Source organism: Amphibalanus amphitrite, unplaced genomic scaffold, assembly GCF_019059575.1.
Source record: "Amphibalanus amphitrite isolate SeventyFive unplaced genomic scaffold, NRLGWU_Aamphi_draft 000553F_arrow, whole genome shotgun sequence".
NCBI classification, from domain to species: Eukaryota; Metazoa; Arthropoda; class Thecostraca; order Balanomorpha; family Balanidae; genus Amphibalanus; species Amphibalanus amphitrite.
The window spans coordinates 16,772-39,220 of NW_024882047.1; the positions used below are offsets into that span (position 1 = coordinate 16,772).

At 49.3% G+C, this 22,449-nt stretch overlaps 3 protein-coding genes across 8 annotated transcripts in view; 1 reads left to right on the forward strand and 2 right to left on the reverse strand.

Moving 5' to 3' along the window:
* Window positions 1-37: 37 nt before the first annotated feature.
* LOC122393765 (heterogeneous nuclear ribonucleoprotein Q-like) lies at window positions 38-11,902 on the forward strand. 6 transcript variants are annotated; one of them, XM_043390101.1, is made up of 13 exons: window positions 38-170; window positions 3,810-3,980; window positions 4,811-4,990; window positions 6,594-6,748; window positions 7,164-7,340; window positions 7,651-7,786; window positions 7,975-8,180; window positions 8,322-8,471; window positions 8,862-9,004; window positions 9,366-9,469; window positions 10,068-10,219; window positions 10,546-10,714; window positions 11,030-11,902. In XM_043390101.1, the coding sequence occupies exons 2-13, from the start codon at window positions 3,821-3,823 to the stop codon at window positions 11,230-11,232; spliced, it is 1,935 nt and encodes a 644-aa protein (XP_043246036.1). In that variant the 5' UTR covers window positions 38-170; window positions 3,810-3,820; the 3' UTR covers window positions 11,233-11,902. The 6 variants fall into 6 exon arrangements, with proteins under 6 accessions (XP_043246036.1, XP_043246039.1, XP_043246037.1 ...); XM_043390102.1 differs by lacking the exon at window positions 38-170 and adding an exon at window positions 264-346; XM_043390103.1 differs by lacking the exon at window positions 38-170 and adding an exon at window positions 327-380.
* On the reverse strand, window positions 11,782-17,062 carry LOC122393766 (arrestin homolog). Its single transcript, XM_043390108.1, has 8 exons — window positions 16,892-17,062; window positions 15,747-15,868; window positions 14,206-14,334; window positions 13,880-13,984; window positions 13,504-13,605; window positions 13,090-13,221; window positions 12,725-12,967; window positions 11,782-12,417 (listed from the first exon to the last, which is right to left on the reverse strand). The coding sequence occupies exons 1-8, from the start codon at window positions 16,932-16,934 to the stop codon at window positions 12,118-12,120; spliced, it is 1,176 nt and encodes a 391-aa protein (XP_043246043.1). The 5' UTR covers window positions 16,935-17,062; the 3' UTR covers window positions 11,782-12,117.
* A 280-nt stretch (window positions 17,063-17,342) lies between these two features.
* Window positions 17,343-22,449, reverse strand: part of LOC122393767 — a 44,624-nt gene continuing 39,517 nt past the window's right edge. Inside the window, exons 25-29 of the mRNA XM_043390109.1 lie at window positions 22,276-22,417; window positions 21,882-22,036; window positions 18,892-19,002; window positions 18,428-18,532; window positions 17,343-18,028 (exon numbers count right to left, since the gene is read on the reverse strand). Of these exons, the coding sequence (XP_043246044.1) occupies window positions 17,685-18,028; window positions 18,428-18,532; window positions 18,892-19,002; window positions 21,882-22,036; window positions 22,276-22,417 (857 nt within the window). The 3' untranslated portion in view covers window positions 17,343-17,684. The remainder of the gene's footprint in view (window positions 18,029-18,427; window positions 18,533-18,891; window positions 19,003-21,881; window positions 22,037-22,275; window positions 22,418-22,449) is intronic.

The following is a 22,449-nucleotide window of genomic DNA, read 5'->3' on the forward strand; positions in this document are numbered from 1 at the left end:
ATTGTGGGAAGGACAGAAATAACAATTTTGACAATCATTTTGGTTTAGGGCTATGAATCCTTCACGAATGACGATCCCGACAGCAACCGCGCTGAAACGACCGTGCGCGCGGCCATATTTGTTTTTCGGCTTGTAAAATTTCCTGGGCGGGAGTTTGGGCCGAAATTTCCGTGAGTATTTCCGTGATGAGCCCATTTTCAACCATTGCATGATGAACTGTAGGAAATTCCAATCGTTTTCGTTCGTTTTTATGAGCTTGCTGTGCATTGGTACTGTAGTGCGAGCAAATGTTGCCGGTGGCGTGCTGCAGACCACGTGGTCGCCTAGAGTGGCGCGTTTGATTGCTGTATGTTGATCTAGTGGCGCGAACACGTTATATGGTACTTTTGCACGTGTGGGGAGTTTTGGAAAGGGTGCTGCTGTGCAGTCTGCATTGTCGAGATCATTGGGGGATTAAGGTTTCACATTGAAATGAAATGCCTGATGTGTTGTGGATTGGTCTTGGTTCTTGTGATGCAAGCTGGAGAGGAGGTCGAATATGCTTGTTTTGGTGCTGCCACGTGTTAATGTTAAGGCACATGTTTCATAGCGTGTTGTGACTTAAACCAGTGAGATGTCAGGATGACTGAAGGCTTTGTTAACGTACCCAGACTGTTGGGATCAAGGACATGTTGTAGGTGGCCACAGCCCACTTTCAGCAGGCTGTGTTATTTTCTTATATTATGGAAGGTGGCCACTGCCCACTGAATTCAGCAGGCTGTGTTGTTTTGTTATGTTCCCAACATGCTGTGGCTTGTCATGCCAGTGGTTTGATGCAGTTGAGTTGTTAGCCTATAGACTTGATTAATTGACTAGCATTGTTTATAAAAAATGAGCATGTGCCATTTTGCAATGGGGAAGTGACCTGGATGACAGCTATGTTAAACTCATTTTTACCTGGCCTGTAGATTAACACGCGCACTGCAGCGGGTCTGAGCCAAACACGAACTGCAGGGGGGGGGTTGAAAACAACCCCCCCTGAGATCTCGAAAACGGCGCAACGTAGCGACAAGCGGTAAACGGCGTTGGATAGGTTAACATGAGATCGACAAGAAATACTAAGATCATTTTTGGGTCAGGTCAAAAACGAGGTCACCAGAGGTCACCGAAGACAAAATGTTACGATTTTCACAACAGGAATTTCGCGGTAGTTTTTCTTGAATAACTTGTCTTGCACACAAGACAGAGGATCGATTCGAACGCCATCGTTCTTAGCTCGTCAAGGCGCATCGAATGATATATAATATGACCTCGAAAGGTCAAGTTGAAAATTTGACCTCAGGTCAAGGTCATGACCTGACCGAAATAGGTCATGTTGCATATCATTCGATCCGCATTGACGAGAAAAACACGATAAACGTCGAACGGAGTCTCTATCTCTACTCAATCTCAAGTTATTGAAGAAAAACCGCTGGTGACCTCAGGTGACCTAAGATGACCTGGAGATCACCTTCCAAAGGTCATAAGTGATATGTTTCGGTGAAATCACCAACAGGGACCTGTAATACTATGATCCTGAGCGTATTGAAGTCATAGGATGGCATTCAGAGTAAGTTGAAATTTCTCCCATTGACTTATAATGGGCCGGTCGCAAAAATGACCTGACCTTAGGTCATTGATATAAAAATTCTGAGATATACAAGTTGTAGCTCGTGATGACTTTACTATTTCCTGTGGGTTTCAAGATCATATCTCAACAACTGTGCGCTTGGTGGGATTGCAAACTTCGAAATTTACGTTTCGAGGTAGGGTCACTTGACCTGACCTGGTGACCTGACCATAGGTCACCTGGGGTCAAAATTTTTACTCAAGGTGTGCAAAAGTTGTGAGAACAGGTATGCAAAATTTGGCGGCGCTACGCGCCGCTGTTTTCTCGCAATTTGCGAAAAACCACAGGGGGGGGGGTGAAAACAACCCCCCCCTGCAGTGCGCGTGTTAACACATCTCAATCTGGCCTTGGGTGACATTGGAAGGTAGTAATTGAGCTCTATCTGCATGGGTTGGGAACAATTTTGAAAAGTGTCTGGATGGTATTTACCAGCATTGAACAAATTAAACTTACAGCTCAGACAATTATTGGGGCCCTTCATAAATAAGATTGCCTAAAAAAGGAAGCCTTTAAAATGTTTCTACAAAAGATTATTGTAGGACATGGTTAATGACAATTCACCTTTTAAATGTTGCAAGCATTTTACACCCCTTTTGGTCAGTAAAAATTAATTATTACCAGATGGGGTTTGTAAATAATTAAGAAAGCCTTGATAATCAACATAGATACATACTGTAAAATGGGGTGTTAAGGGACAGTGGGGTGATAAGGGACAGTTGTGTGGGAAAAACTTTGAATCATGTTAAGTTCCTAATTTGAGAAAGTTAAATAAAAACTTAAGTGTGGTAGTTGACACTGTTTTGTTCTTGACTATAAGATAAAATGGCATGGTTTTTCATCCAAGTGATTTGGTTAAAAAATGGTTTTGAAAATCATGCTACATTTTCACAAAATTGAGACATCTCCAAAACTCTGTGTACCACATAAACTAGTAGGTGTACAGGTAAAATGAATGCATAAGTGTATTGTCACGTGTATTGCACATGTTTCCTGAAAACCTTATACAAATCCACCCATTCATTCATCATCCTCTTCCTCTTTTCTGGACACATGCATATTTTGCGGTGGATGTGGGGTGCTAAGGGACAGGGAAGAAAAAGTAAAAAATAATATCTAAATACAATTTCATAAAGTTTTCTATCAGTAGGCATGGAAAACACCAAATTCCACATAAAATGCTGGCAAGCTCATGCTTTCATCTCTAACACATCTTTAGTTATGTAACAAAACACCTCAAAACTCCCTAAGCACTCTGTTTTACAATGATGGGTCAATGAAGACTGATGTAGGTAAATGTGATGTCATCATAAAAAAGGCCAAAACAAAGAGGACAACATAATGACAAGTGACTAGCTTCAAAATGGGTTTTTGTTGATGACAGAAAGATACTTTTTGGTTATATTTACCTTATAATTAGCACGTTTTCCAGAAGCGCAAACTGCATTACATGTAATTGGCTAAAAAGGCCATAAGTGGTGAATGAACCTGACTTGTTTTGTGACACAATATGCAAAACATTTCAATAAATAAATTGTGTGCCCTTTCACAGCCCAATTGTGGACATTTTATGCCTATTTCTTGGAATAATATAGGTGTCCCTTAACACCCCACATTGGGGTGCTACGGGACAGTGATGAAAAATAATAAAAAATAATATGCAGGCATATATTTTTAAAACTTTAATGTAGCATAAGCAGGCCTGTAAAGTACCAAATTCCACATAAAATGCTGACAAGTTGATGCTTCTATCCCCAATTTTTCTTGAGTTATATAACAAAACACCTCAAAACTGTCCCTTAACACCCCGTTTTACAGTAACAAATAAGGTTGCACCTTGATGTGATAATTCCTGTTTGAAGTGAATGAAAGACATGTCAATGCAAGGCCAGAGGTGATGATTGCTGTAATTGCCTGTTTTGAAGTTCCAGGCATGTGGTGCTCTAGTGTCTATGACTCTTGTGCCTATTTGGCTCTAAGCATGCTGTATGCTGTAATAAGTGAATAAATGGAAGAGCTGATCTCTTCAGCTATCACCAGTGCATGATATCATCAATGCGTTTCAGTAAAGCTCCTACCACTTCATAATACTCTTCAGTTATCTAATAAACTATAACTATAATATAAAACTAAACTATAACTATAAACTTCAATTTTATTCCAGGAAATCTCACCATGGCTGAAGGAAATGGTGATGCCACTGTCAAGTCTGAGCCTATTAACATCAAGGAAGAGCCAACAAATTCTGTTGAAAGAACTGAAGACTACCAGAAATTGATCCAACTTGGTCTAAATGAGAAAGTTGCTGCCAAGCTTGATGAGATATACAAAACAGGTGAGTGGCTTTGTGATGGCATTGAATGGTCAGGCTGGGATCACTTAGGATTCCTTTTTTATAATGGGCTAAGCATAAGGCAAGATATGGGCAATGGGTCACTACCTAAGTGACATATGCATGATGATATGGGAATTGCTTTCATGGTTGTTCTGAAACTTGTGTGGATGTGTTGTGAATGGCATTTGGCTCTGATGAAATGAAAGTTGCTATCAGTTATTAAGCATTTTACTGTACTAAGCATTGTATTGCATTGTACTAATCAGCTGCCTCCTGATCCCTGGAATCAATTTCAGTTTCAGTGGTTAGGCAAATGCTATTGATTGCTATTTTGGAGCTTGTTTGCTTGTATGTTCTCAGGTTAGATTTATGGCCAAGGTCAACAGATGGCTTCTGGAGTGCAAAAACAGCTAATGACCCATGAATTATTGGTGCCCAAAAAAACGTCTTTGGCAAAAAGGAACTTTAAATATGCTTTCTGAGATTTGGCTCTTGAAGCAGTGCCTGTAAAACCAACATTTACAGTGCAGATTTTAATGACATCATGCTCCTCTTGAAAAGATCAACTTAAAAGTTCAATTTGGTCAAATATGACTAACATTGACTCTTGGCAGAAGTATTGACTCTTGGCTGCAACAGCTCTTTTGATTGCTGAAGGGACCATTTCACCCTGATATAAGTCATTGATTGGCTAAAAAATGTTGTTTCAGTGTTAGTATTTAGTATTGTATTTTTATCTTAGCCTCTTCTAACAGTTATGTGATTTCACACTTCGATATACCTATTGGTGAACTGTGATATATGACAGATTCATGTCTTTTTCTTTCCAGAAAAGTTGGTCCATGCCGACCTTGACGAACGAGCTCTTGATGCATTAAAAGAGTTCCCTGTGGAGGGAGCTCTGACCGTGCTGAAGCAGTTTGTGGACTCCAATCTGGAGCATGTGTCCAACAAATCTGCCTATCTGTGTGGAGTCATGAAGACATACCGGCAGAAGAGTAAGGCCCAAGGTAAGCTCAGTCCTGGTCACAGGTCAGTGGTGCATCGACCACATCACTGTTAGAAAACAAGAATGTTAATGGATGTTGAAAATTTAAACCCTGTCTGCGCCCTCAGGTATGGTAGTAAAATAAAGGCTCCCATGCATGATCTTTGACAACCCTGAACTTCCAGCTCCATGCGACCGATCCTGACCGTAACTACCTTTGGACATTTATTATATCGATTGCAATGCGGATACGATGGCTGGAAGCCAGAGAGCTTGCTTAGTAGGTAAACACCACTTGAATTGTCCTAACGTGACTAAGATGACGGCTACTACACCTTTTTGCGCCCAATTTAGGCAGTAGTGCACACCTTGCAGTAATAATGAAGATTTCTACAGTGCGTCATACTGCATTCGTATATTGAATCGTGGCACGATATTCGTCATGGTGCACCCATTTCATCGGCAGAGGAAAGTGGCCCAGGTTCAGGCATATTAGACATGGCACACATTATTCGTCAGATCGTTGCAATTTCAGAATGCCACATGTAATATAGGCGCTGTTCAATAAGTCCGGCATTGCATAAAGAAGCGTTACCATTTTTTATACGTCCAACGCTACCTGAGCCTCCAATAACACCCAGAGACAGCAACGCGAAAAAGTCACGTAGCCTGTCTGCCTTAGCTTCAACCATATAAGACATATTGCACATTATTCGTCGGGTGCTTTCAAGTTCGGCGTTAGCAATCTTTTTTCGGCTTAATTCAATCGAATTCGCCACGATTCTGAAAGGCGATAAAAAATGCATAGCATGCCTGATCTTTTTGAACCAGCAACGATGTTGTGCAACCGATTCAGAAGCCCTGAATGCCACGTTACCGTGTCATTGAGTTCTTAGAGCGAGACTAATGATAGTTAATACCTGATTGCTGAAGCTGCATTTGAGCTGCTCTTGACCATGTGATACACAGATTTCAAAAATATTTTCCCAATCCAGCAGCGAATTCACTTGAAAATCGCCTAAACTGCTTCGCGTGACGCCAAATATCTTGCCACATGACAAAAATAAAACCGTGCACTGTGGCGAAATTTAGCCTATGGGCCCTGACTTAATTTGAGTGCATTATCTTCTGAATTGATTGCTGTTTTAGAAACGTGTGCGTTATTACTGAACATCATGCACTCAGTCGCACTAGTGGTGCACTATGCCGAACTGTCGAAATCGGTTACAACTTGCACTATTACCTGAACAGCTATGTGCACTTTTTCTATATTTGGTCATAAAAAGGTGTAAAATTTTAGGTTTAGTGTTCCAAAGGTTCATACTAAACTAAATTGAATATGCAGTCTCCGGACATGTTTTACAGCTCTGGGCTTAAAAAAGTTGGGTAATGCATCAGTCTCTCCCTTTGGCCATCGATGGTCAAGGAAGTTCCCGTTCTCAAGTTAATTGATCGGTTGGTTGTAGCGTTGATCTTAATAATTATACAAAGATCACGGTTGGTTGTAGCGTCGGTTGATGTATGGTTTGCAGCAGGCTCTGTGCCTTGGAAAAGCCTGTTGTATTAGGCGTGAGTATTGTTCAGCGTGTAAGTTACGCTTTACTGACGTGAATTCGCGTCGGCAGGTCCGGCGTATCCGTCCAACCTGGGTCCGGACGAGGAGAAGCTGAAGGCGATCCTGGACCGGACCGGCTTCACGCTGGACGTCACCACGGGCCAGAGGAAGTACGGCGGCCCGCCGCCCAACTGGGAGGGCAAACAGCCCGGCGCCGGCTGCGAGGTGCGTATGGTATCGCATGGCACCGCCATCACGCGCAGTTGGCGCGCCCTAAAGCCCCAACAAACAAACAAACAAAATCGATTGGTCTTCTTGAGACGCACACTGGCAGGGTTTCTTCTTGTTTTCCTTATATCCGTAATGTAAGGTGTTACGTACGAAAAGGATGACGCAATGAAGCTCAGCAAAAATGTAAAGTGATGCCCGGTTTTGAAGCTTTACAAGGATCGTATGCTTTGATTGGCATTTTTAGCTGTTTTTAAACTGTGTTCTTCGTCATCCTATCTTATTATATATCTTAGTATGTCAATATATCAGCGGATGTGCGTATGCTAGGGGTGATTTTGCATACATGCGAAAACCTTTTTTTGCGATGTATCTTATATTTGTATAACAAATCATTTTGGTATGTTTGCAGGCTTTCTGTGGCAAAATTCCCAAGGAGATGTTCGAGGACGAGCTGATTCCGCTGTTCGAGAAGTGTGGTGACATCTGGGACCTCCGTCTGATGATGGACCCGATGACCGGCCAGAATCGTGGCTACGCCTTCATCACGTTCACCAACGAGGAAGGCGCCAGGGAAGCTGTCAAACAGGTATCGTCCAGCGTCTTGTTCGGCAATTTTGTCGAGGCTGCTACGAGATGAAACAATACTTGTACCATTTATAATAACATTTATGTTGCAGTTCTGGAGTTGGCACTCCTGGGTGCCTCGTCATCATTTTACTTCAGAGTCGTCTTTAAACGTTTGGTTTACCAGGTCTCCTCTTTGCCGTGTTGAGTGGGTAAAGTGTTTGAAATGTTGAAAAAGGCGCCTCGTCACCAGAAGCGAGTGCGGATCTGGCGGGGACCAGTGCTGGTATTCGGTGGTGGCCACTAACCATTTGGCGTGCTTCGTTCCACAGCTCGACAATTATGAGATCAAAAAGGGCAAGACGCTCAAAGTCAATATCAGTGTTCCCAACCTGCGCCTGTTTGTCGGAAACATTCCAAAATCTAAAGGCAAAGAGGAGATCATGGAAGAGTTTGGCAAACATACAGGTAAAATTTTGTTTTATTTTCTCTTAAATTGAGTTTTGTGCAAAAAGAACGCAAAATGTTGTAGGGATGAGCCCCAGTCGGACGTGTTTGGGGAATATTATTTGATGATTTCATTTGTCGTGTGCGGTGTGCTGAGGATTGTGATGTCAGTATGGCGGCGACGTGCTAACTTGGCGTGGCGGTCGCAGAGGGCCTGGTGGACGTGATCATCTACAGCTCGCCAGACGACAGGAAGAAGAACAGGGGCTTCTGCTTCCTCGAGTACGAGACCCACAAGGCCGCCTCGCTGGCCAAGCGGCGGCTCAGCAGTGGCCGCATCAAGGTCTGGAGCTGCGACGTGATCGTCGACTGGGCCGACCCGCAGGAGGAGCCCGACCGGGAGGTCATGGCCAAGGTAGGCACCGACTACCCTCTGGTGAATGTACACAGCTTATTGAGATGTCGATATAGAAATTTGTGCCAGGGACAGTCTGAGTCTACACGTTTCTCCAACGGTCTTCTCTGTCGAGTACTCAATATAACCTGATGTTTGCAGGTGAAGGTCCTGTACGCCCGCAATCTAACGCAGGAGTGCACTGAGGAAGCTCTGAAGCAGGCGTTCGAGATCTACGGCAAAATCGAGCGGGTGAAGAAGATCAAGGACTATGCCTTCATCCATTTCGAAGAGCGGGAAAATGCTCTGAAGGCAAGTTGTGTTAATCATGAACTTGTTTTTTGGTTGGGCTGCGCGCACGGTCGTCTGTCTGTTCGGAAGTTGTCAAAGCTGTTTGCCAAATCTACAAAGAGCGCGCCAATTACTGCAAGTTTACCCTAAATGCCTAAAATAAAAATAAGTTCCAGATGACTAGGCTGAAGTGCATGGTCCACTGTTCATGCTCGATTTGTCATGTAATAGGGATGTTTTACAGCTCATATGCCGTTTTGTAAGAAAAAGACGTGTCGAAATATAAATAGTTTTGAGCTCGGCCATGACGTAGGTCAAGGGCAACAGATGACATTGTCTTCCGAGATTTGCCACACGCAAAGTCCACTTAAGCCGTTGTACTGATGTGCTGATGTCTTTTGTCCCATCCAGGCCATGGAGAACCTGAACCAGACGGAGCTGTGCGGGTCCACGATTGACGTCTCCCTGGCGAAACCGCCGTCCGACAAGAAAAAGAAGGAGGAGATGCTCCGCGCCCGCGAGAAGAGAATGATGGACATGATGGCCCAGCGCGGGTGAGTGCCTTCAGCGCCCAGCGTAGCTCCTAATCAACCAGCAGACTCGTCCGGATGCTGACGATCACGTGTCGTGTATGCGTTGCCGTTTCCCTCATGACATCTTGCCCTGATATTTAACGTGTTTTCTCACCTACATATGATAACTGATGGTATTTCTGGTTCTCAAGTATGCAAACTGTTTATTAAGGAAAATTCCGAAGCATCTTCCAGACATTTTGTGCCATACGTTTCGCGAACTTCACGTAAAATTGTCCACTCATTACCAACTGGTATTTTCGGGGCTGCTATATTGTCCCTGAACGAGCTACAGGTGTGTGTGGGTGTGCCTGAGGTTGACTGCGGTACTCTCCGGCTGCAGGTTCCCCATGTTCCCGCCGAGCATGGGGATGGGTCACCACCGCGGCGGCTACATGCGCGGTGGAATGGGCGGTGGCCGCGGCGCCATGGGCCGCGGCGACTATGGTAAGTTCTCCGGGTACAACTACTACGCCAATAACTATTGGTACTACTGACGTGCCAATCGGTGGCGCGGTGTGCCCGCCAATGGGCACTGCGCATAATATGCGCGCCTGACGGCGGCTGGAACGTGTTATGATCTGGGTGATGTTTTATTCGTGCCTGTGGGCGCGTAACGTGTTCGAGCGCGCATTCTCAGTCATCAGACATCAGTAGGGCTGTAGAATCAGACCATGCTCATTGTGGGACGCTATGTGCGTGGACTATGTGCGACGCAGGTTTATTTTTGTAAGTGTGTGGACATGCGTTTTGAGGTGGTAACGCAATACATATTGCATCAATATGGCATGTCCTGTTTGATCTGGGAAGTGTTAGTGGCATGGCTGGGTGTTAGTTTTAACGCTGATCTGGTTACTACTTTGTAAAGTGTTTGTCTCGATTATGCCCGTTCCTTCGCCTCACTATGACTGGCATCTTCAGGCTGGCTGTCTTTCAGATGCACCTACCGGTTTCAGATATGACAACAAAATGGGTCTGGGATGTTATTAAATTATTGCGTGCCGCTTTGGACATGACGTAACAATCTGGTATCCCGTCTTTCTAGATGTCGGTTATGATAGAGATTACGAAGCGTATGGATACGGGGAATATCAAGGTGGCTACAGCGATCCATATTACGACGATTACTATGACGAGCGTTCGTACGGTTATCAGCCGAGCTACGTGTCTGCCAGAGCAAGGGGCAGACCTTCAATGGTGGGTGACCGTTTCGGCTTCAGTTCATTCCGAAATTATGTAGCTAGAGCATTCTGCCTTCTATTGTTTCGTCGTTAAATTGTGCAAATTTCTTTCCACTCTTTCTAAATGCCTGCCTGTCTAGTTGTGTTGGCTACCTCGTGGCTCATCTGCCGTTTGCCTGTCGGCTATAACTACTGCTGCCCCAGTCGAGTTGGTTGGGAGAGCCGCCAGTCATGGTGTTCCGGATCCCGGTCCTCTCCCGCCCGTGCCGCCGGCCGCTCCGCCGCCGCCGCTGCCACACTGCCGCACCACCGTCTGAGAGAGTTTTGTGTTATCATTTGCAGGCTGGCCGCTCGCGTGGGGGTATGGGGGCGCGTGGTCGCGCCGCTGGCCCGCCACGTGGGACTCTCACGGCGAGGGGTATGGCAACTGGTCGTGGAACGGCCACCACCACCAGGGTTATGCGCAGCCGTGGGGCGGGCAGAGGGGCCGTCAGGGGACCAGGCTTACCAGGTCAGAACCGTCTCATTACTCTGCTCCTAACTTAATTTAGAGGTCAGTCCCGCATAATTTAATGGCCAGTCCCAAATCAGTTCATTTTTTTTCAGTTCACCTGGGACTTTTTGTTTTGCTTGCCTTTGTTGTCCGTTTTAATCAGCCTCACACAATCATTTCATTGCTTTGATATTTTGTGTCGTTTCACTATTAGTTAAATTGATTTGTTCTTGTTGCCATAATTTGATCTCATATTTAACCTCGTGAGTAAATTGACTTTTACTGTTTCGGTACCGTTTTCAAAAAGGGGACTGAAATTGTACGTTTTCACAGGTAAGCGGAAATTTGAAGGCGGTCACCAGAACCAGGGGGATCATAAGCGGCGCCAGACCAGTACCAACTGGGGTAGCAATCCGATCCCGCAGCAGCCGCTGCGCAGTTCGCGCGGCGCTGCCGGCGGCGGCGGCTATGGCTATGGCGGCGGGTACGGATCCGCCAGCGATTTCTACACGGACTCGTACGGCGCCCAGTGGTAGGCCGGCCGCGGATCAGTGGTGAACGCACGCAGCGCCCAGCCATGCCACGAGATCTCATAGAGACGGAGATGGTGATGGAGAGACGCGCTGGGGAACGCCGGCCGCTCGGAGCCGGTGCCGAGGCGCCGATCGTTGAGAGGGCATCGCACTGCCGTCGTCCTAACCCGGGTATTGCGAGCACCGGCCGATTTGATACTGTTACATTGTTCAACGCAAATGAAAATTCAAATTCACTTTTCAATGCGGTTAGTGGCATTTTCGGGCGACATTGTGTAACTGGTTGGTTTTGGTTTGGGGCATCCTGCGCCCCCTCGTTCTGGTTCGAGTGGCCACGAAAGGACGACCGACCCTCCCTGTGTACCGGGCTCGTGTTACGACTGAGCTGTGAGCTGTGACGTGTTTTGCTGCGTAGTGAGTGAGAGAGCTCGGTAGTGGAGCTGGTGCCTGAAAGGCGCCGCAGCCGCCTCCCGCCAGAGACGCGGCTGCTTGTCTTTTGTACAGGAGTGTGTGCGCCGCGTGCTCAACGCTTCTACTTCTAACTCGATCTACTTTTAAACGTCCTGCGGTCATTACTGTTTTAGTTAGACCATCGAGTCGGAGACTTGTTGTATTTTACTATCTTGCCCCCATTGGTTTCTTTCGTTTCCGCCGACAATAAATATCTTTCCGATATAATTTGGTTTTATTTATCCTTTACAGCTCCAATCAGTCTCTGGGTATCTTTGACCGGTTGTCTGTTGGTGCGGTGCTGTATTTCGGGCCGGGCCGGGCCGTCTGCTGCTGACGTAGCGTGCGCGGCACCGGCCGCCTGCCCGGGTGCTCGTGCTGTCTGGCGGCGCGTGGCTGCCAAGGTTCTCCAGAAGACCGTCCTCGGGTCAGTCGGGTCTACAGATCGTCGACGCTCTTGCCGCGGCGCAGTTTGGAGAACTCCTCGAACACGATGTCGTCTCCCTTGGCGGGCCGGTCGATGGCGGCGGCCTTCTGGTTGGCGCGGTGCTGCTGCTGCTCCTCGGAGCCCGGCTGCGGGTGCAGCAGCTTGAACGGCAGGTCGGCCATCAGCTCGCCCCCCAGCGCGCCGCAGTTGAGACGGATCCGCACCGAGTACGAGATGACAACGCCGAGCGCGTCCGCAGAGCCGCGGTCGTTGGCCGTCAGCGTCGATGATGCCAGGTTGACGTCAGCGTCCTGCGTGAAGACGGGTTGGTGGGTCAGATTGGCCAGGGGCGAAGATTGGTGGGATCATATGAACGTCTGGCAAAGTGTCAAACTGGAACTCTTCGGGGCGCAGACGTGAACCAGCCCACGTCCCGTCCATGTCTTTCCTTCTGCCTCGTTTCTTTTAGTGTCAGCAAGTGGCGCTGGGCACTTGACCTGACTATTCAGAAGTGCTGGTAGATTTTACTTAATATCTGAGGCTGCACACAATTTCCTTGGATGGATCATGTGCCGAGGTGAAGATACCGGGCATGGGGAGGGTGCAGTGCCCACTGACCTTGAGTTGTCCGTCCAGGGCCACGCCGCGGTCCTTGCTGTTCTTGGCCAGAGGAGTGAGGTGGAATGTCTTGGAGAGGGAGGCGCCGGGCGTGATGGGGCATCCCTCGCGGGTCTCCATCTCTGCCACCACGCGCGTGAAGTGCTTGTTCACCATGGTCACCTCGCAGTGCTGTACGATCTGCGCCTTGATGTTCTTTACCTGCTTTCGGGACGAGTTGTTTATCTGGATCTTGGCGTTCACCTGCGGTGGGTGGATCACGGTATCAGGACGGATCCGCATGGGTGACGCCTTCGCGGGGCCCTCCCTATGCATTCACTCCGCCATATTCATCATGTTACATTTCAACATTTTGGCACTCGTACCTGATCACTGTGGTAGAACACGTCTTGGTCCAGGTTGACCTCCAAGCTGAGCTTGCCGGAGCTGAGGGTGAAGCCCTTGGTGACGAGGGTGCTGGGCTGCTTGGCCTGACGGTCCACAGGGGCGTACTGGACCTGTGGTCGGCACCGGGGGAGGGGAGGTCAACGCCGACCGAGAGAGGCGACAGGCGCTCAGGCAAGGTCCGGTTCCAGGTCTACGGGTGAAATGAACAGAGCGTGTTAGCTTTTAAGATAAATAGCGTGGGGCGATCTTCCACTCTGAAACCCTGACGGTGGACCCCGATCTAGTTGTTGGGTATCAGTCTCCTAAACCAAACAGTCCGGTTTGTTGAACGCCTCCAGCGCTGTTTTCAGGTCGCCTGTTATCCGGATCGTACATGAGCGTGCATGGCTTACCTTGCGGACGACCATGGCGACTGAAGAGCGCTTGTGCGGCTTCTCCTCGTCATTTTCGGCCACGTAGCACTTCATCTCGTAGGCCACACCCAGCGGCTTGCCCTGCGGGGAAACGCGGAACTGCGTCAGCGGACCCGCAGGATTTAGCCATGAAGCTTCTATTGACAGTGACCGGGGCTTATCGCAAAGTGACTGTTGGAGCTTACTGGGAGAGCTCCAGATTCGTCCGACTATTGCTGAGCTTTCGCTTGAATTTGAACCGTATCGTGGGAGTTCGATAGTGATTATCGAGTGCGTAATCGAACGGGCTGTGCTGCATCGAAATAGGGCACCTTCGGCACGCGTGTCGTTGCCAGCGAACAGCTGGCTCTCTTACCGAGGTTCCCTCGCCGGAAAGCAGGGTGACGGAGCAGGGCGCCTGTTCAGGCAGCTGGAACCGGAACGGAAACGCATTGGGTCCCAGCTTCTTCAGCAGCCGGTCCTGTGGTAGTGGGACATGACGTAGGGTCAGCGACGGTATGGGTAGAACGGCGCACACCAGCTGGAATTGAGCAGCTCAATGTAGGTAATTATCCGGCGATGCTGCTCTCGGCTACATGGATCGCCAGTGTATCCCATGATCCCCTGACCCTTCATACTCGTAGTATTGAGTCGGCTTGTTGGACAGGTAGTTATCGGTATTATCCGTATCCGTATCCGTACCTGGAGCTCGCTGACTTCGCCGTTGTTCGCCTGCGGGAAGATCTGCTCCTTGAAGACGGTGATCTCCTTGGCGAAGTTGAGGCCCATGACCTCATCCTCCTCGCGTCCATATCGGTAGTTGACGACCACCTGATGGCGAGACCAAGTGCGGTCAGCGGAGACAGAATGGTGAGAGGTGTTGGGGTCGCAGTTGGAGAGCGAGAAAAAGTAATTAACCCTCGCCCCGTTGGGGGGGGGGCCATTTTGGCCCCCCCCTGTGGTTTTTCCTAAATAGCAAGAAAACGGCGGCGCGCAGCGCCGCCAAATTTTCAGTACCTTCCCGGGCATCAATTTGACACCTTCACACCAAATTTCAAGTCTTAGGTCACCTTAGGTCAGGAGTTATTGAGGTCAAACTGAGGTCATGTTCGAGCAAAAATGAGCAAAAAACATGCAATCTTGAAACGCTCACCAAATCTACAGTTATCAAGCAATTTCAAAGTTCTTTATATGGTCTAGTAGACAAAAAGCGGCGCTACAAAACTGCTATCTCGGATTTTCAAAAATTTTGGTTTTTGACAAAAAAAAATTCAAAAAATTGATTTTTTTAGAAAAACTTTGAAAAAATCCAAAATGTTTCCGAATTTCGAAAAAAACCGGAATATATGTGATAGTCCCACCGCTCTTCTATATACATACCAAATTGCAGATCGATATCTCGTTTTTTGGCCAAGTTATAGCGAAAAAACTGTTCAAAAATGATGACGTCAAATTTTTGAACTCAATTTTTAGCAATTCTAGACCACGTACGGCAAAACAAAGACCACTATTGAACTCCCCGTGACAAGCTGCATCGATTCGATACCCATTTTATGCAAAAATATTAACTTTGAAATTTGACCTAATTTGACCTGACCTTGACCTGACCTTGACCTGACCTTGACCAAAACGTGATCTAAGCTGGCCCCAAAGGCTGCCTGACCCATATAATCACATTTGTCATGTAAAATGGACCATAAAACATGTATCACACGACACTTTCATATTGTGACCCCCCCGTGACCTGACCTCTGTGACCTGACCTGGTATCAGTGACCTCAAATAGCAAAATATGTGTTTGAAGAACATTTCCCCATCGATGATTTTCAATGAAATGCATTTTACTCGATTTTACAACGCATTTCTTGAAGTGCCTGTAAACGGTGAAAATTGGACCTTTGACCTGACCTGTGACGTCATCGGTTTGACCTAGGTCAACAAAATTGGGTCACAAGGTAGTTCCCCGTTGGGGCTATCCAACGCCGTTTACCGCTTGTCGCTATGTTGCGTGGTTCTCGAGATCTTAGGGGGGGGCCAAAATGGCCCCCCCCCAACCGGGCGCGTTGCTCGGCAGAGCCCAACGGGGCGCGGGTTAAAGGGACTTGTCTTTAGCAGATCATTCAATCCTGTGAGAATCGAGCTACATTAGAAGCTTTATGAACGGCTTTGCCTGTAATTGCGGTACAGATTTCCCTAATGAACCGCTCCGTGTACCTATCTTCAACAAAATGTCGCTGACTTACCGATCCGTAGACCTTTCTGCTCTTGATGTATCCATCTTCGACGACGATGACGCCGTCCACCGGATCGGTATGATCCAGGCGGTCGACGAAATCGCGCCGGCCCAGATAGACCGTTAGTTTACCTGCGGCGTGATCGATCGTGAGTGATAAAAAATATCATGGCAGCAAACTTCGCAACGGGACTCTACCTTGCATAGGCTTAGGAACAGGGGTGGCGCGGGGGGCATGCCCCTCCCCCCCCCACTTTTCAGCCATTTTTTAAAGCAAAATCTTTATTTTTTGATTTAGATACAATAATAAGAGCAGAAATGGTCAGCAAGGTGAAATGAGCACAAAACTGCAAAGAATTTCTTCGTAGGGGCACTGGGGCTCCCATAAAGTGACATTGACGTTTCGCTGCCGGGCTGCCCCACCCACTTTTTGTGAGGCTCTTACGCCCATGCAGTACCTTGCATAGACTCCTGGCCTATGCAATGGATAATGAAACTGCCGATCGACTTGATGCATTGCAATTGAGTGTCGTCACGGAACCAGCGCCTTCATTTGGAGGCTTTTTCGCCAAATAAAGGTTCCTATCAGTGCCTTTAAGGGGAGGAATAACGAATAGGTAAGTTAGCAGCAAAATTATAAGGAGTTTGTTATTTCAAGTGCAAGGTGATTTGTGACGAACTCCAAAAAATTTCATTTTTAGCAGCACGAGCTACGTTCCAGAGAATAGCATCAACTCGCTAAGATTGGACTTTCAGTTTTCACTTGTTCATTTTTTATGCACAGAAAGGCGCGCCAAAAGACATGAGTGGACAAAGCGCAAAAAAAAATATTGTGACGTAGGATTAAAATTTGGAACCTTTTACAGCTCGGTTGCGAGCGCCGAGTCGTCTCCAAAAGTATGCCGAGATTGTAAGGCCCACGCAAGACTTTAGTTTTGATTTCGGCGAATGTCCAAGTTTTTAAGATGACACAAATACGTGGACAGCAGATTTACAGGAAGCACACTTTTACTTCGCAAGACTTTCACGGTGTCTTTGAAATTAAACGTTCCCTGAGCCCCCACTAAAGGCTAGAAGCAAGAAGTTCGTGGCACAACCACGTCGTCTCGACGCTCCAAGGCTCAAGCCCTCGGATGGAGGACGGGCGCTACTCACCATTAGGACTGGTCTTCTTGAAAACCTTGACAGCCACCACCATGGGAAGGTCGGGGAGCGGAGGTGTCTCCTGTATGTGTTCTCACAGCCGCCGAGCTGGTCGGATCACTGGCGAAACCCCTGACCGGCGGTACCGCTATATACCGCGCCGCTAACTGGATTGGCCGCGGTGGCGAAGTCGCAGCAGTGCCGTCCCGACTGCTCGGTCGCCTCTCGCGGAACCGCGGGCCGCCGGCCAGCCGAAGACTTACCGCGACAGTGGGCTGGTGGGAGCTGACGGGTGCGCAGCCACCAAAGGGCAACTGCGAACTTGGCTCAGCCGATCGCCTCAGTTATGCGTATATTGCAAAGCATCAAGTACGTGCAGCAGACTATCCCCCGTGTGGTTCCTAATGTTCACGGCTGTTTAGATCCATGGATTTATCTCGAATCGCATTTCTTATACTACGGCTACTATCGGTGTACGTTTATTAATATATTTTCCGACTTAATAGAGGAAGGCACTGATTGATGAAAAAAAAATCACAATAAAGCCCCATTCAATACAGTAGGCAGCTGATTGTCTTTGATCGCTATTGAACGCGTCGCATGAACGAAGTTCAGCAAAAGGTTTATATAAAACACCGTTCATAAACTGTCACAATCAAAACTTTTTCAGTACAGCCACTGATCTTTTTAAACGATACGTCGGACGAACATTTTCGGTTATCACTTTATTCCGTTTACATATTGGAGGGTCACGCCCCATCCATGTGTAGCTGTGGAGCCGCGCGGGCCGACCGACTCGGCGCGCTCAGCCGGCGGAGCGTAGCAGGGACGTGGCCGTGTTCGTCACGGCTTCTCTGGCCTTCACCAGCGGCTCTGTGACCGTCTTTGTAGCCGTGCCGAGCAGTGAGGCCGGCCCGCCGCTGTCCGTGGTGCCGCCGCTGCCCGACAGCAGCCGCAGCCGGCCGCCCTGCTCGCTGGCTGTAGAGCTGCTGCTGGCCCGCAGCGTGTACGCGTCGCCGCTGGCGAACGGCACGCCGCGCTGCGAGTGCGTGGTGCGCACGTGCTCGCGCGTGGTCAGGTTCATGCGCTCGATGTAGTCCTGGCGGCGGTGCACGTGCAGCCGCAGACCGTACAGGTTACGCAGCAGACCTGTCGGATAGGAAAACGGTTGATACACTTGCAAGCTGGGGGGCTAGCTGGCTGGGTTACGGACGGGTCTTGGTTACGATGATATGGGGTTACTCCTGGGATTAAAATTCATCAAATATGGTGCTGGGGCCTGGGATGTTACTTTATTCATCCAACGAGCCACGAAGGAGCAAAGAATCTCCTTTTTTAGTAGTGACGCGCAATTAAAAAAGCAAAAAGCTATGGATTCCATGGTGTCTCAGATATTCTGAAGACTTCCGAGTAGGTACCGATTAGGTATTGTGAGCTGATGCGAAGCTCAGCCTCTACAACATCTATTCCACCCTCGTGGATCAGAGTCGCGTGGTGATCGGCCTATCCAACTTTCGCATGGGGCGCCGGGTTTGTGGGCCATCCTACCTTTGACGAAGCGCGACTTCCACCTGTCGCGGGTGACGCCCTCCTTGCCGTGCCAGCGGAGCACCGTTTTGGCCGCCGCTGTGTCGGTGCTGTTCAGATGGGTCCCTGTGGAGGACGGGCGGAGAAGGGTGTCAGGCGCCCGTCCCGAGGAGAGCCACGTCGGGCGCACGGCTGGACACTACAGATACAGTTACGCATCCAGACACTTAGCCGGCCATACTGGGCACATAACTAGCGTAAATGGTTCATTGCAACTGGTTGACGAATGTCAACAGTTGTAAACCTGCACATTGCACAATGCTCAGCGCATTATGTTGAGCTAAACATCCCTTAGGGCCAATTTGCTGATGCATTTCCTTACGTAACATATTTTAGCGGCCCGAATAAAATTGATAAGCTACTGAGCTAATCAGAGGGCCGCCAGACGAAAATTAAATTACTCGCAATAAGGCACACGCATTTACCTCGAATGCTGCTGGAGTTGATATTGGCCTCCATCAGTTCACTGTTCTTAAACTGCACAACCTTGTTTCCTTGATTTTGTGCCTTTTGTAAGAACTGTTGGATGCTCGTATCTGTGAAGAATAAAATACATTTGAATGGTAGAATTAGGTGTGGGTGCTGTCGTTATGAAAGACTAATAGCTTGTTTTTATAGCCATCGGAAACTAAGCTCAGCAGCACAAGACTGCAGTAATTCGCCATTACCCATAAAATGCTCAAAGCTCGACCTCCATATCTAGAATCGATTTAAGTCTCATTTTATGCACTACAAAGTACAAATACAGTCAGTGGCGCAGCCAGGATTTCGTTTCGGGGGGGTCATCGCTTCCAAAGCGGGCCCCCTAGTGTGCGGGCCCCCACCCATTTTTCAGAATCTCTCCATATTTCATACGCATTCTGCTGGGCGGGCCCCCTTTACCTGCACGATAACCCTGAGCGAGTTTGAATCAGAAAATTTGCATAGAACAGTAGCTCGGTAATCACCCGGTCTTCACTTTTTACGCAAATTGACCACGACAGAAATATGTTACTATGACGTATGACTTCATATCTTTCGAGTCCGATATGAGCCCCAATTCCGCAATATGCATAGCATATTATATGCAATCGGAACTGTTGCCTGCTTCTGTCGCACAAGATTTAAAAGTAGTCCCATGTGCCTGTCCTAAGTCATCTATTGGCTGCTGTAGTAGATTGTGCTTTTATTCTTCTTCATTACGTGAATTCGCTCGTAAGAAGTTTTAACCCTCGCCGGCACAGGGGGGAGGGGTTGATGCAACCCCCTAAGGTTTTTTTCGCGAAGAACTCGCGTAAAAAAGCGGCTGATCGCGACGTAATTTCCATAGTGCGCTGAAATTCGCGCAACTTATAGAACAAGGATGGGTAACGTGCCTGTGAAGAGTCACAGCTCGATCGGGCCGGTGGTGAGCACATGGCGCGTGCTCAAAAAGTGCAAATTCGCGTCATAGACTTTACATGCATAAATCGGCTTGCAAAAATGGGCGACAATGGCTCAACTTGCCCGACACGGGTCCGGTCCCCGTGCAGTATCTCGGTCACCGTGGGTCCGATCGGCACGAGGAACACAGTATCGTGCATGAGAATCGAACGGGCTATCGAATGGTGTGCGGTGCAGGGATGGCACGCGCCACGTGCACCCGTGAGGGCACTTATGCTTGAAAAATTGACGTTTTGGACGGATTTTGGACTTAATGCTATTTTTGGGTGACTGTTAGACGGAGCGGGTTCAAACAACGCTTGTTGGCAAGAGAAATGTACCTACCGCCTCTCATGGGAAAATTGTGAAAAGCTAATTGATCAAAAACAAGGTGGAACAAATTGCTGGAGAAAATAGCATTTGCTTATGACTTACTTAATTACAGGGGTTTTGCTACATAACCTGGTATGTTTGACAATTGAAATGGGCATAGATTGGAAGAGCATTCAATTGTGACCAAGGTCCAATCATCGCTTTTGCATGACGAGCAACAATATTCTTAAGAATATAAATGTTTCAAACCTCTACATAGTAATTTATCGATGGCTTTCACTCTTCAATAACCTACGCCAACCTATGTCATGAAATACACTTGGCATGTTCTATAGTAGAACGCATGGTTATTATCAGACACGAGCACCTCGATGCGATGGATATTTTTTCCCAAAACCAAAATGCTTAGCCGTCAAAAGGCAATCGACCGTAATGGATACATAACCCACAGACACAAGACCAACCAAACGCCCACCGATCGAAAATACCCCTTATTCGCGTTGCGAAGCAAGCGGGTCACCCTAGCGGGCCCCATTCACCCGGGGGCTCGGGCCCTATCCACATGGGGGACCAAGCCCTATCCATACGGGGGCCCGGGCCACGTTCACCTGGGCTCCGGGCCTCGTCCACCCGGGGCTCCGGGGCCCGCCCACCAGGGGGCCCGGGCCCCATCCAGCCGGGGGCCCGGTCCCCGTCCACCCGGGGCCTGGGGTCGGTACTCCCGGGGGCCCGGACCCATCCATCGGGGGGCCCTGGCCCCATCTACCCGGGGGGCCGTGCCCCATCCACCTAAGGGGCCCGGGCCCGTTCTCCCGGGGCCCGGGCCCCATCCACCCGGGGGCCTGTGCCCTATCCACCCAGGGGCCCGTGTCCTATCCACCCAGCGGGCCCAGGCCCGTTCTCCCGGGGCCCGGGCCCCATCCAACCGGGGGTCCGGCCCCGTCCACCCGGGGCTCAGGGCCGTTCTCCCGGGGGCCCGGGCCCCATCCAGCCGGGGGCCCGGGCCCCCTCCACCCAGGGGGCCCGGGCCCGTTCTCCCGGAGCCTCGGGCCCCATCCACCCGAGGGGCCTGGACCCGTTCTCGCGGGACCCGGGGGTCCGGGCCCCGTCCACCCGGGGCCCGTTCTCCCGGTGGCTCGGATCCATCCACCGGGGCCCCATCCGCCGGGGGGCCCGGGCCCTATCCACCCGGGGGCCCGGACCCATCTACAGGGGGCCCGGGTCCCATCCACCCAGGGGGCCGGGCCCGTTCTCCTGGGGGCCCGGGCCCTGTCCACCTGGGGCCCCAGGCCGACCCCTCACCCGAGGTGTCGCAGTGGGCATTTCTCGAAGCGGGCTCGTCCGATTAGATTAGGACCTCTCTCTCTCCTCTCTCTCTCTCTCTCTCTCTCTCTCTCTCTCTCTCTCTCTCTCTCTCTCTCTCTCTCTCTCTCTCTCTCTCTCTCTCTCTCTCACTCTCTCTCTCGAGCGGGCCCCTGACAGATATTTCGGGGGGGTCAGCTGACCCTCTGACCCCCCCCCCTGGCTGCGCCACTGAATACAGTGCTGACTGCTGAGTACCTACATTCATGAAGGCTGTAAAAAAAAAAATCATATGAAATAAAATCCAGCTCTAGCTCAACTTGAGAAGAGAGGCAGTAACCGGAGGCAATAGACAGACGGAGCGGGAAGCGTCACTCACGCTGTCGGCCGCGGCAGAAGCGGCCCAGGTGCTGTGTGTGCTGCATGCCGTCGTAGACGCTCCGTCCCCCGTCGGGACACTCGCCGTTCGTCGTGATGACGCCCATGTCGTTACCGAACTGGCCGCCCTCAGACGAGCAGAAACAGTTGCCGCCGCTGGAGAGAAAGTGAGAGGATTAAAACCGTCTTCGTGGCCAGCTTCTGGCTACCGCTGATATAGGGGACTGCACTGGCATGGCATAACTGTCGGTCAAATCGTTTCCAAAATGTACCGGGATGTGAACCGATAAACGGGTCAAGTTAGATATATCAAATGGATAGGAATCGGTGGACGGGTAGTGTCTTTCGGAGCAGTTTTGCATCGCGTTTTCCCATTCCCCGTCGTCCCCACTTACTCATATATTGCGTAGAAGAGTTTTTTGTCCATGAGACAGGAGCATAGGCAGGTGAAGGGCGATCCGCGAGCGGCCGAGTCTCGCGTCCACCCGGTCCAGTTGGCCGGCCCGTCATAGCACTGGCCCTCCACGTGAATCTCCACTGGGGCACGACACGCGGGGCGTTACAGTGTT